This window comes from Pagrus pagrus (genome assembly GCF_965226575.1).
Source record: "Pagrus pagrus genome assembly, chromosome: 11".
Classification (NCBI taxonomy): domain Eukaryota; kingdom Metazoa; phylum Chordata; class Actinopteri; order Spariformes; family Sparidae; genus Pagrus; species Pagrus pagrus.
The window spans coordinates 1,980,375-1,993,394 of NC_140195.1; the positions used below are offsets into that span (position 1 = coordinate 1,980,375).

Genomic DNA, 13,020 nt, shown 5'->3' on the forward strand with positions numbered 1-13,020 from the left:
TCTCAGCTAAAAGGCACTAAAGAGCTCACTCAGCAAGAAAGCAAAGAATATTTGATATATTTGTCAAACAATCTCTTTAAAACGAGCTGTTCCTCCGTCCTCCAGTTCCCAGCAGTAACCCCACTGGAGTGCGCAGTGATTCCTCAGACCCAAAGACTCTGGTCGTCACCTGGGATGTGAGTACTTCAGTCTGTATGCATTGTTTCTGTGAACATGCTCTGACGCATGCACGCTAAATTAAATCCAAACTGATGTTATATTCCTGCAGGAGATGGACAAGCGCCTCCATAACGGCGAGGGCTTCATGTACAAGGTGTCTTGGCGGGAAGCCGGGAGGCCGGGCGCACAGTGGAACCACAACGACGTACAGTCTCCGCCTTTCTTCGTAAACAACACAGAAACGTACACGCCGTTTGAGATCAAGGTCCAGGCTGTCAACACGCTCGGAGACGGGCCCTTGCCGGAACCAGAGATCGGACACTCCGGAGAGGACAGTACGTCACCAGAACATTCATTCAATCCACTGAGATATAATGTGGGAAATATCCGGTCAAAATATCGAGCTCTGTTTAGAAAGATCTTTATTCAGGACCAAATTACATAGAGATTGAACTGAAGTTTGAGAAAACTGAATCTTTTAAATGAAAGATGAAGGATTTATTCTTATTAATTTGATTTAAATGAATACATGGAGCAAATTATTCTGACGGTTTTAAGGATTTAAATGTTCAAGATAAATTTAAACCCAATCCAGTAAAAGATAATCAACTGAAGAGTCTTAACACACATACAGAGACTCACAAAATGGGTTTAAATTTAGCTCAGTAGCCAAAATTCAAAGATTCATAACTAAAGAAGTATTTGGAGAACAGCGACAGGCCTCGTGAATTTAATTTATAGACATTTTTACGTGATGTTTTTCAAGAAAAGCCATGACATGAACTGGGAGCGCCTTTATTATTACTTAATTAACACTGACGAGCCTCAGTATAGATGGAAATGTCATCAAAAACAATCTAGGACAAATAAAACAAGCAATTACACAAAGCAAATAAAGGAAGACCGAAATGAATTACAAAAAATACTAAACTAATAAAACAGAAAAGGGTAATTAATCAAATATAAAGAAACAATTTCTAGAACAACAAATGAGCAAAAAAATAAAATCAAAACAACTGCATCAGAAAAGCAGTTAATACTGTTTTTAAACTGCAGTTTTATTGAGTGAGACTCTGAATCAGAAATCGTCCAGTGGTGATGAAAGCGGTGATAAATCCTGAATGACTGAATGAAACGACCGCTCCTCCTTTTGATGAACACCATCCCTCGTAAAAATTCCTTTTTCTGATACAAAGCAGTCTGGATATTAAAAGAATGAAATAATCTGACTGTAAAATGACTTCACAGAGAATCACATCCAGCCTCGTTGTTCAGAAATGTCAGATCCAGCAGGCGACATGAATGCTCCGCTCTGTTGTGATCTCGTTCATGGTGGAAAAACAAGTGATCTGCTGAGAAGCTCGTCAACAGCAGTCTGATAATTACTGTCTGAGGGAAAATGTCTGTAGGTCAAGAGTCAAGAGCCCGAATAGTTTCATTCGTTAAAGGAATAGTTCAGGTTTTTTGATATGGGCTAGTATGAGGTACTTGCTTCTATCGCTCCTGCTGTGACGTATATTTCACAAACCTTTTATTAAACATGCACATTTAATGTAACTCACCTCTGTTCTGTCAGCACTTGCAGTAGCTTTGGATGAAATGGCCTCTGCCACGATGATTTATCTCACCTGTTGTCCACGTGTTTCTTTATTTCTCGGCTGTGTTTTGCAGTAACGTAGTGTTTGTCAAGTGTGTAAAGTCCTTTGTGTTAACACTCACGTCCAATCATTCAAGTGGTGCCACTGTCACAAAGTCAGGTGGCAAAGTCCTGATTGACTGACTGAAAATTCAGTTGAATTTATAATAGAAATACACAAAATGTACTGTATACTCATACTTTTATTTTATTTTACCCTCCTCTCCCTCCCTCACCCTCTCCCTCACCCTCCCTCTCTCTCAGAGCCTGAGAAAGCTCCCACTGGAGTCGACACCACTGTGATGAACAGCACCGTCAGAGTCAAGTGGAACGAAGCCCAGAACGTCAGAGGTCTGCTGCTGGGATACAAGGTACCGGTTCCTCCAGACTCCTGAGCATAAAAGAGCAGCTGTGATCTCTGACGTCACAGAAACACACTTTAACTGTGTGGACGTTTTTTGTTTTTTGTCCTGTTAGTTTGTTACTTAGTGTAATATGTTGAAAATAACAGCATTTAACAGAATTAACAGACAGACGAGTAAGAGGTGATCACTGGGAGGTGCATGCAGCATCACCATGAGGCATCTCATGATCTCATTTGTAACTCCTGAACCAAGAGGCCCAGAAGAAAAGCTGCAGGTCGTTCCTCAGTTCAAAACAAAAAGTCTCTGACAGTTTCCACCTGACACAAAACACATTTCATTTTCAAATGTTTTCCTTTGTGTTCGTAAATTCAGAAACTAAAATCTCGTAACATAAACATTTGACATTCTGCCTTTTTCTATTATTTAAACCTTTGAAAAGGTGCACAAGGATGTGAAGCTTTGTGTTGAAGAGTCCGACTCAATTTTCCTGAAATTTTCATTCCTGATCAAAACCAAATGTTTCCAGACCCCCAAAAAAACCTGCATTCATTTCTGTCACCATTGTCTGTTAATTATATTAAACATTTCACGTTGGACTAGAAGTAGTTTTTAGTTGCAGTCCTGCTTAAATAACATCTGATTACACTTTTATTATCAATTTCATCTAAAGTTTTTTGAATTAGTCATTTATTCAATCACACGTCAGGAGATTGTGAACATGCAGTCGCAGACAGTGTGAGATATTTTGTTTACAACTTTTTCAAATAGATAAAAAAGGCAAATCTTCACTCCAACCAGAAAGTGTTTAACATTTTCCCTCGATAAAACCATCATTAATCAAAATTGTTGCAGCTGTAGTTGCAAAGTGTTCCAGGCAGCACTGATACATCCATCACCGTTGATTGAACTGTACTGCCATTGAGTTTTTTCCGCCTCCATGTCAGATCTACATCATGAGGTTGGGATCTCAGGCGGCGCGAGGCAGGAGGTCTCTCGGAAAACTGCACCGTGATGAGGAGAAAGAGGAGAGGCTGGAGCGAGTGAAGGAGAGAGACAGGGAGCTCAGGGTGGTGGAGGTCAAGGGCATGAGCACCTCAGAGGAAGTGACGGGGCTGCGGCTGTATTCTCGCTACGAGCTGTTCGTCACCACCTTCAACAGCAAAGGGGAGAGCCCCCGCTCGGACCAGCACCTCTTCAGCACCCCGGAGGGAGGTGAGGTTAAAGAGGGAGCAGAGTGACGGGAGGAGACGACCTTACTGATGGGTTTACTAACTGGCGTGTGTGTCTGTGTAGCTCCTGGTCCGCCTGCATCACTGAGGTTCGAGAGCCCGTCGGAGAGGTCGCTGGTTCTCCACTGGACTCCTCCAAATGAACCCAACGGCGAACTGCTGGGATACATGGTGCAGTATCAACAAGGTAAGATTTGTATCTGGGTATTTCATAAGAGACTGCATGAAAATGACTAGGATGGGCAAAACAATAAATGTCAAACATAATGAAATGAAAACTACACCCACTGTCTCACTTTGAGCCGCTAATCGAACACTGAGCAGAGCCACAAAATGATCAAAGGAGACATATTGTGCATATTTTCAGCTTTCTCATACTGTCCAGTGCAGCAGCATCGTATTACCCATCTGTCCCCTTCTGATCCAGTCTGCTCTGATTGGTCAGCTCACACACGCCTGAGCCAACAGCGCTAACAACAGAGCAGCCATGCTACATTCATTCTTAGGCACCAAATGAGCCGCCAGGCATTAAATAATGCAAATGTGTGACTCTGTGAGGTGGTGTGATGTGAGAGAGACGAGCTTGGTGGTGCAGACTTCCATCTTTTTAACTTTCTAGATGTTTTTCATGCACAAGAGCCGAAGGAAAGGAACAAACTGCTCAAGACAAGACTTGTTCTTTATTTAAAGCATCAACCTGCAGATAATTAATGATAACATGATGAACAACTCTCATGTCTGAACACTTGATATGAAGCTAAAGTCAGCAGCCAGTTAGCTTAGCTCAGCACAAAGACTAAAGACAGAGGGGGAAAGCTAGCCGGGCTCTGTCAGGAGGTAAAAAAGAAAAGGAAAATGTGCCTCTGACTGATACTCACATTACATATCAGGACAGAATCACTTCATTTACTGAAGTAAATGTAGCAGTACAAAAGTATATAAATACTCCATTACAAGAAAAGCTCTCACAATCAAAAGCTGAGCTAAGAATGGAAGTAAAAATGTATCAGCGCTTTAACTGCTTTAACGACATGTATCAGCGAAATGTAGTTAAAGTATCAAAAGTAAAAGTACTTGTAATGCAGTCAAACAGTCCTCGTGATGGGTTCTTGTTAGTGAAACGTTAACGTGGAAGCAGCATTTTACTGCAGTGAGTGAGTTATATACAGTACTACAGTATAAACTGTGGACAGCTTGTACAATCTTGATCTGCGGAGTAACTCTGAAATAATGTGGAGTGGAATTAAAAAGAAATTGAACTAAAGTACTCGAGTAAAAGTATTTGTGACGTTCCTCCACGGCTGACGCTCACTGGTTTGTGTTGGATGTGCAGAGGTGGAGAGCAGAGACAGCCCGCTGCAGATGCAGATGATCAGTGATCCCAGTGTGCTTTACCTTGAGTTGGACCCTCTGGACCCGAGCAGCCATTACCTCTTCAAAGTGATCGCACGCACCGCCGCTGGAGACGGACCTCCCGTCACAGGGAGGGGCGCCACCCTGCTGGAAGGAGGTGACATTACAGTGACTTGTTTACAGCGTTACAAGAATAATTTCAGTTTTTTATTCATAACTTTCATCAATTCCTCATTTATGTTTCACTTCCTTTTCTCCGTAACCTCTTCCCGTCTCTGTCTCCTTCCAGTTCCTCCATACAACATCACCATCATTTCCAGTAACACGTCACTCAACCTGAGCTGGGTGCCCGGAGAGCGAGACAGGAACCACGGCTTCCACATCAGCTACCTCAGGAAGAGCCGTAAGAAACGGGTGGAGGGAGGAGATGGTGGTGGTGGAGGAGGAGAACATAGAGAGATGAATTATTATGAGTACATGTGGTCAGAGGCTCATCCATATGATGTGTGTTGAAGGTTAGTAAGGTGGAAACACCTCAAAGATCAACATGGACTTAGGCAGAATGACTAGAACACAAAGAAGAGGAAGAAAAAAGTTGTTTCATAGAAAGAAAGAAGAAGAAGAAGAGAGTGAGGAAGTGTTGGTGCAGAGTACGACAGAGACGAGCAACAACTGTATTAGTCTGTGACACTCTGTGTGTGTGTGTGTGTGTGTGTGTGTGTGTGTGTGTGTGTGTGTGTGTGTTTTCTGCAGCCGGGTGTGACTGGAAGGAGTCGGAGGTGTTGAACTCCACGCAGGGTTTCTATTCGCTGACAGGCCTCCAACCAGGAAGTCGGTACCACCTGAGGATCATTCATGGAAACAACACTCACTGGGAGGATATGGCGCTCACCCTGGGACCTGGTATGCTTGTTGGTCTGGTGTAGAGCTACCTGTATGTAGATGAAACTGATTCCTGATTGCTGCCATTTGCAAAAGCATCCTCCATCTTGGATTCATAACTCAAAACGTACTCAAAATCCAAGGAGGCGGATATGATACACCAACTTTTAGATTCAGTGTGACTGTCGGAGGATATTGTCTATAAACCAGCTCAAAAATGCAAAATAAGCATTCAAATAAATGTCTGGTTCTCGCTTTTATTGCAGTAAATAAAGGTCACTGCCACTATTAAAAGTCCAGCAGCACCTGAGTGAAAATCATTATGAAGGATTTTCTGGTATTGTTGACAATCTGTCTTCAATCTGTCTTCAGTGCCGTCAGTGATGCCCGGCGGGTTCGCCGCCCAAGGCTGGTTGATAGGACTCATTAGCGCCATCGTGCTGCTGCTGCTGATACTGCTCATCCTCTGCCTCATCAAACGCAGCAAGGGCGGCAAATACGCAGGTAAGACAAACAACACACTCATATACTCGACTTAACACGCACACTGGCACGTATCCACATTCAGTCTGCAGCCAAGCGTTTGATGTTGAGGTCTTTTTCCTACAGTGAAGGACAAAGAAGACAAGGAGGTGGACTCTGAAGCTCGGCCAATGAAAGACGAGACCTTTGGGGAGTACAGGTGGGTCTTTCCTCAACCCGAGTCAGACACGCCATCGAACACTAAAATAAAAACCCACAAACTGTGCAAAGAGCATCAGTCAATCACCAGAAACCATTTTATAACTCCGCCACCACAGATAAGAACAGATAACCAAACTACATCTCATTGTTTCAATCCATAAAATAAGAGAAACTGTTATAATTATTATTTATTGTTAAAGGTTTCAGAAACACTGTGGCAGGCTGAGCCCCGGCAGGGGACTAAGAGATAACATAAACATACTTTTGCTCGAGCTACATGTCAGCAGACAGCATGTTGTTAACGGCATTGAATCTAACCAGACCACACACAGGTATATTTACATGCTGTTTAATGTGCCGCAGATAAACAGCTAATTAGCTATTCAGCCTGCAATTTAACGTTAGCAATGCACTTGTCCCGTTGAATGGTTGTTTGGTCGCTCGTTAGGGTGCAGGGCGAGGCGTTCGTCAGTTAGCTAAGAAGGAGACTTTTGCAGGAAAGCTAATGTGGGTTGTTTTCAAAGCCTTTAAAGCACAGCTAGTCTTCCTGCGTCTGCCGGCTCAGTGTGACCATCTGCTCTGCCTACGATAGATCGCTAATGTAACTGTTTTTAACAAGATTTGATTGGCTCCAAGGAAGCAAGTTCTCAATCCATGTAGACGGAGCTACGGGTATTACAACAAATTAATATGAAGATAAGAGAGAATGTGACACAGAACATATGATTTACAGAATAGAAACATAAATGAAAGACGGAGTAAATAAGTAAAGTACCTCCAAATTGTCCTTAAGCACAGGACCTGAGCAAATGCAGTCGCCATCACTTAAGAAAACTAAACCAGCTGCCGGGTTGTTAAGTGAACTCTGCGTTCTGCTGTTAACTTTGTGTGAGCCGGACTGAGAGCTGTGACGACGCTGTGTCGGTCGGGAGACGGCGGTGTTGACTCTCCATTAGAGAGCTGAGAGTGAAGAGTTCGCTGCCTGTAAGAGGACGAACAGGAGGCTGATTTAATGTGTTTCCTCCTCATCACGCTCAGTTTCCTCCGGTCTTGTGCTGCTTCACCTGCTTCTGTAACGATGCATCACTGATTCAGTCAAACAGGAACCTGATGGTTTTCATTTTAAAATGAGACACTATTATTCATCCATTTTGATATGTTAGTATATTTTAACAAGAACAACTTGTTGTATTGTTTATATGTAATTTTGTTAATTGTTTATATATTAATTCAGTTGGAGTGAAACCTCTCTCTCATGTTTCAGCTGCTCGCTCTAACACTCCCGATTCTTCGTCCTTTTTTATCTCCCTTTCTTTCTTTCCTTAACGCTCTGCCTGCAGATCCCTGGAGAGGTGAGGAAGTTAACCCGCCTCTTTAACTCTTACATGCACGTTTTGCTTCCTGTGCCCGTGACTGTGTTGTGATGCCGTGTCATTTATTGGGACATCGGTGAATCGTTGCAGCTCTTATTTGACCATTTCTGACAACTACTGTCTTTTCCTCTCTCGCAGCGATGCAGATGAGAAGCGCTCCGACAGCCAGCCGTCTCTGTGCGGGGAGAGTAAGCTGGGCAGCGACGACTCTCTGGCCGAGTACGGCGACAGCGTGGACATCCAGTTCAACGAGGACGGCTCGTTCATCGGCCAGTACAGCGGCCGGGGGCCCGTTCCCCATGGCAACGAGAGCTCCGGCCCCGCCTCCCCCGTTAACCCAGTCCCGCCTCCCCCCATCGCTCCATCCATGTCGAGCATCCTGAACCGACCCAGCTAGACACACACACACACACACACACACACACACACACTGCCTGCAACAAAACAAAAAAGGGACAGACCACTCCTGAATCCACTGCCTGTAATGTTATAGTGCAAAACACACACACACACACACACACACACACACACAGTCTCAATACATTCCACAGGTTTATGCAGTGAAGCTGTTTACAGGATGTCTCGCCTTTTCTACGACAAGTTTACACACACAAACACACACACACACACACACACCTACAAGCAAACACATAAAATCAGACCACCCTTCACTCTTCTATCAGAAAGAAAGACAGAAGGACGCGGAGGACGGTTGCACCAGCTGTTTGTTTTTCATAACATAAAGTGGTAACAGAAAGCTTTTCCCCCCTCTTGTGGTACCGGGCGGTATTATCACTGGTGTTGCTGTTGCAAAGACAGCCGGATCGCTTGTTTCCTGCGTCACCAGTCAGCATTTTCCTGGGAGACCTGGTGTCCGGTGGCAGACTGAATGACACAGTGCACTGAGGTTTATAGGGAACCAATCTAAACACAAAATGGAGTCATTATTCTATAGCCATTACATTGTGCGATCAACATTTACTTCATGACGATAAGTTAAAGTAAAAAGCTTGTTTAGTCTGTGGATCAATCAATTGAATTGGGCGCCAGTTGTTACTCTGTAAGAATAAAAACACAACATATGGTGGACTTGCCATCAGGTAATACGATGATGTGGATATTTCTTCCCTCTATGAATGTCGCAGTTGACTTCCATGTTTACATTTTGATTGGACGCTGCCACTTTTTACACGTTCCTGAAGGCTTTTCTCTCTTTGACCCGGTTTGAAACGAGCTGGTAGTTACTCATAGGGCTGGCTCGGGAGTTTGCGTTTCCATTACAACAGGGCGACCAGCATGACGGTGTCTTTAACTGATGCTGCGCTTGTGTTGAGAAGGAGCGGCTGCAGATAATCTTCCTCCCAGCAGGACTATCCAAGAAGCTGCTAACAAAGCTCTGCTAATTCTGTACTCCGTTTCATTTCTTCTAAATTCTTCTCAATAACTGTTACGTAGCTATAAAAAAGCTTTTATTATCAACGGCAAAATCAGGAAATGTTTGGTTTTCACCAGCAGCGACTGAACACGACTCCTGAAACAGCTGAAAGTGAACTGAGTGATGAAACAGTAAAATAAAGCCGATATCGCGCTCGGCCCCGATGCGGAGAACGTCGTGGCTCGGTGTGGAAACACCGGTGATGGAAAATCAAATCGTGCCGGTGGAAAAGCCCCACAACAGGAACATAGGGAGGGATTTACAAACTGCTGGTGCAACCCGGTCCAGGAGAGGAAGATGATGGCTGATGTGATGAAGAGTGAGACGAAGAAAAGGGAAAAAAAAAGTCACGTCATCCTGTACAAACATTTAAGTCTCATTAACACATTTAAAGTCGTATTCATTTTTTTTATATATACGAACATCACCACTTTCAGTTCCACTTTTTGTGCGTCACTGTCAACGTCACCACTCTGTGTCTTCGTTTACGCTGTTCGCGAGCTATTTATTTGTGTTTGTGTGCATGCGTCTGGGAATGATCCGGCTATTTATTGATGTGTGCGTGGCTGTCAAACCTAAGATGCACGGCCCCTCCCTGAGGCATTTAGTTGATATTATAGCGTGCAAGTTTAAAGAGCGACTGTTTCTTTTGCGTGACTGCGTGCGTGATTGTCCGTGCTCTCCATCCCTGCCCTGTAACCTGCAGCGATGGGAGATCTGTTGCCTTAAGAGAGTCCAGTTGAGCCTCCTCTCCTCCCTCTTTCCGTCCATCCATCCATCATGTCGTCCATTTCTCCCTCACACACATTCCTTTTCCATCATCATCCTCCTGTTCGATGGGATAGTACGGTGGCCCGGAGAGCTCACAGCACTGCAAAACTGTTTATTTCACTTAATGTAAATAATCACACAACTGTTTTAGCATTCTGATTACACAAGTTGCAAAACGAAAAATATCTACAATCATATCTGAATCATACAGTCAGATTCAGTGCAGGCTCTGTGGACGGTTTCAAGTAATTATATCAAACATTTGTCACATTTCTGAGGAGAAAGGTTTCATTGAGATAATTATCTTTATCTTTTATACTTCCATGCCAAATTTCAGCCTCCTAGGACCAAAACTGTGGCCAAACCAAACCAAAAGTCGGGTACATTTTGTGGAACGGCCGTCCGACAGAGCGACCTGCAGAGCTGCTGGACGCTGCTAGAAATCTTAAATATACATCATTTGCTCGTATTGAACAACACCGACACAGCTGATGTGTCACTTTTTAGCATCCAATAGAAACAGTCGCTGTGCATTTTTCTCCTGCATGCTGCACACGCTGTCAAATGTTCCTAGGTTGCAGTTTGTGAGCGCTCAGGGCCACCGTAGAATGTGAGAAAAGACCGAAAGACACTCCTATGCACACATACGCTCACACACTCTCACACACACACATACACCATGCACGCACCTAATGCATTAAATGGAGGCCTATGGGACGCGGTCCTCTGTAGCAAAAACCATATAGGACCCTCTGAAGGAGAGAGGGAGGAGGAGGAGGAGGAGCTGACAGAAATAGAGATCTGACGTATCGTTCTCTGAATGTAAATAGAACCTTGAGATTGTCATTTTTTTATTTCCATTGCTTCTTTTATAAGATGATCAAATTGTAAGTTTTTTTATTATGCTGTGTTTGATTTTGTGCTGCAGCGCTCCTTCCCCCGACCCGCTGCAGCCTTTGTATCATAAACAATCCCCCCACCCATCCCCACCCATCCCCACCCCCCACCACCGTCTCCTCTTAGGTTTGTCGATTAGTAGCCCAGAGACATTTAGAGAAGACTAGAATCATAGCGAGAACAACCGCCCCCTCCCTTCATCGAGTTTCTTTATAGCGCTTAGAGATGCAGCAGATAATATTGATTATGAAGAAGAAGTCACATCATAAATGTTAATGTTTATACCTAACGCCAAGGCAGTGCTGTCGTAACATGGGCGAGATGTGTTCTGCAGCCCTGGACGGAGCGATACTGAAAATCAATCTTAATACTTAGAGGGTTTATTTTTGTGGCTTCACTGTGTCGGACTAAACTCGGTCTGACGAGCGATGTGAAGCAGGATTATCGACCAGGGACTTCCCAAGTGTTTGGACCCAGAGCTGAAGTTTGTTTCGTCTGGGAGCAGAGAGGGACGGGAGAGACGAGCCTGAAGAGCCACTTCACACACACACTGAGCAGAGAGCGTCACGATGCTGTTTCTACTTTTATTATTGTTGCAAATCACGTTCAAAAGACCAAAACCAGCCGTGTGTTAGTCAACCGCCTCTCAGCTCCAAACCCGCCGGCGCTTACTTTCATTTTTAAAAGGCTGTCAGTGATTTTTCAAAAACAGCTCCTCATTGTCGTTTTTTATCAAACACAGTTTGTTGGGGACTATTTTCAGCGGCGGATTAATCCGCGTCAGATGCTCTAATGAGTATTTGTGGCAGCAGGACTGTGTGTTGGGTTGAGCTCTGTGACACAGGGGAAGAAGATACAACAATACTTGTCAGTCGATACATTAATCTCCTTGTGGAGGACAACCAAGCAAGAAAAAAAAGCTTTCTTACAATTCAACATGTTTTTACCCTCAATCTGGAAAATCACAGCAGTAAACTCTACGGCGACATCCGCACGCAGCAGTCGCAATTTCAAATCGCTGCATTCACGTTAAAACAACTTGTGTTTCCAAGTGATTTAGTGTAAACATCCGTCCACAACGAACCAACTAAACAACAGAAAAACTCTAACGTTTTACTTTTCTCAGTAGATAACGCAGTAACGTAACAAGTTACTTTTAAACGTAACGTTACCCAACGCCGGTCATTGGTTTGCAAAACGCTCCGTGCACGTGGCACACACACACTGATACACCTGGCTGCAAGATTAAGATTTAAGATTTATACACACTAAAAACAGTTTGGAAAAATTTCCATTGACAGACAAAAAGACACATAACCATGACAACTGTCCTCCATCAGTCATCTCTCAGTGTAATAATCCACAGTCCGACATGTTGCCTTGTTAAACGTCTCCCAGGTCTCGCCCGGCTCCGGTCTTCCTCTCTGCTCCCGATGCTGACTGTACAGCTGTCTGTCTGTCTGTCTGTACAGCTGTCTGTCTGTCTGTCTGTCTGTCTGTGTCTGTCTGTCTGTCTGTCTGTGTCTGTCTGTCTGTCTGTGTCTGTCTGTCTGTCTGTCTGTGTCTGTCTGTCTGTCTGTGTCTGTCGCAGCCTTCTTTTATACATATAAACACGTTGGGAAAAAACACAAAAACTAGTAAAAAAAAAAAAAAGACAAAAAAGACAAAAAACTTTAGTTATAAATAATAACAATACTGCTAATGATAACAACAACAACAACAACAACAACAGTGCTATTATCAGTTACGATGACGCAGTCAGTATTGTCATCAGTAGCAGTGATGTGATCAGTGAGTAACACAATGAAATCAATCAGTATCACAGGATCGAGCAGGGACGTGACAACAGTGGAGGGGGGGGGGGGGTGGCAAATACAGAGGGGGGGTGATGGGGGGGGGGGGGGGGGGGGGGGGTGTACTGCAATATTGAGGTGTGCTGATGTTGTACCTGCTTGTTGCATTGTGCGCTGTACTGTAGCTGACAAACTAACCCCAGACTGTCAACTAATAAATAAACATGGACTACGCATATCCTGAACAGACCTGAGGGCTCCTTTCTTCTGTGTGTGTGTGTGTGTGTGTGTGCGTGTGCGTGTGTGTGTGTGCGCGTTGGTCTTTGTCAGGACCAGCGTGAGTTTGGACACTTGAAGTGAGGACCGTTTTTCAAAGTGAGGACGTTTTGGCCGGTCTTCAGATCCTTTAAGTGCAGTTTGAGTGTCGGAGGACTGAAACTGCC

The 13,020-nt window shown here is 44.1% G+C and overlaps 1 protein-coding gene across 2 annotated transcripts in view; it reads left to right on the forward strand.

Annotated features, from left to right (window-relative positions):
- Positions 1-12,637, forward strand: part of LOC311265359 (neural cell adhesion molecule L1.1-like) — a 48,171-nt gene extending 35,534 nt beyond the window's left edge. The window contains exons 18-29 of one of the 2 annotated variants that reach the window (XM_084366937.1): positions 106-176; positions 269-494; positions 2,060-2,166; positions 3,105-3,372; positions 3,454-3,576; positions 4,723-4,899; positions 5,032-5,145; positions 5,496-5,645; positions 5,997-6,128; positions 6,234-6,306; positions 7,649-7,660; positions 7,820-12,637. In XM_084366937.1, the coding sequence (XP_084223063.1) occupies positions 106-176; positions 269-494; positions 2,060-2,166; positions 3,105-3,372; positions 3,454-3,576; positions 4,723-4,899; positions 5,032-5,145; positions 5,496-5,645; positions 5,997-6,128; positions 6,234-6,306; positions 7,649-7,660; positions 7,820-8,078 (1,712 nt within the window). In that variant the 3' untranslated portion in view covers positions 8,079-12,637. The remainder of the gene's footprint in view (positions 1-105; positions 177-268; positions 495-2,059; positions 2,167-3,104; positions 3,373-3,453; positions 3,577-4,722; positions 4,900-5,031; positions 5,146-5,495; positions 5,646-5,996; positions 6,129-6,233; positions 6,307-7,648; positions 7,661-7,819) is intronic. The other variant, XM_084366938.1, reaches the window with a different exon arrangement.
- The last annotated feature ends 383 nt before the right edge of the window (positions 12,638-13,020 follow it).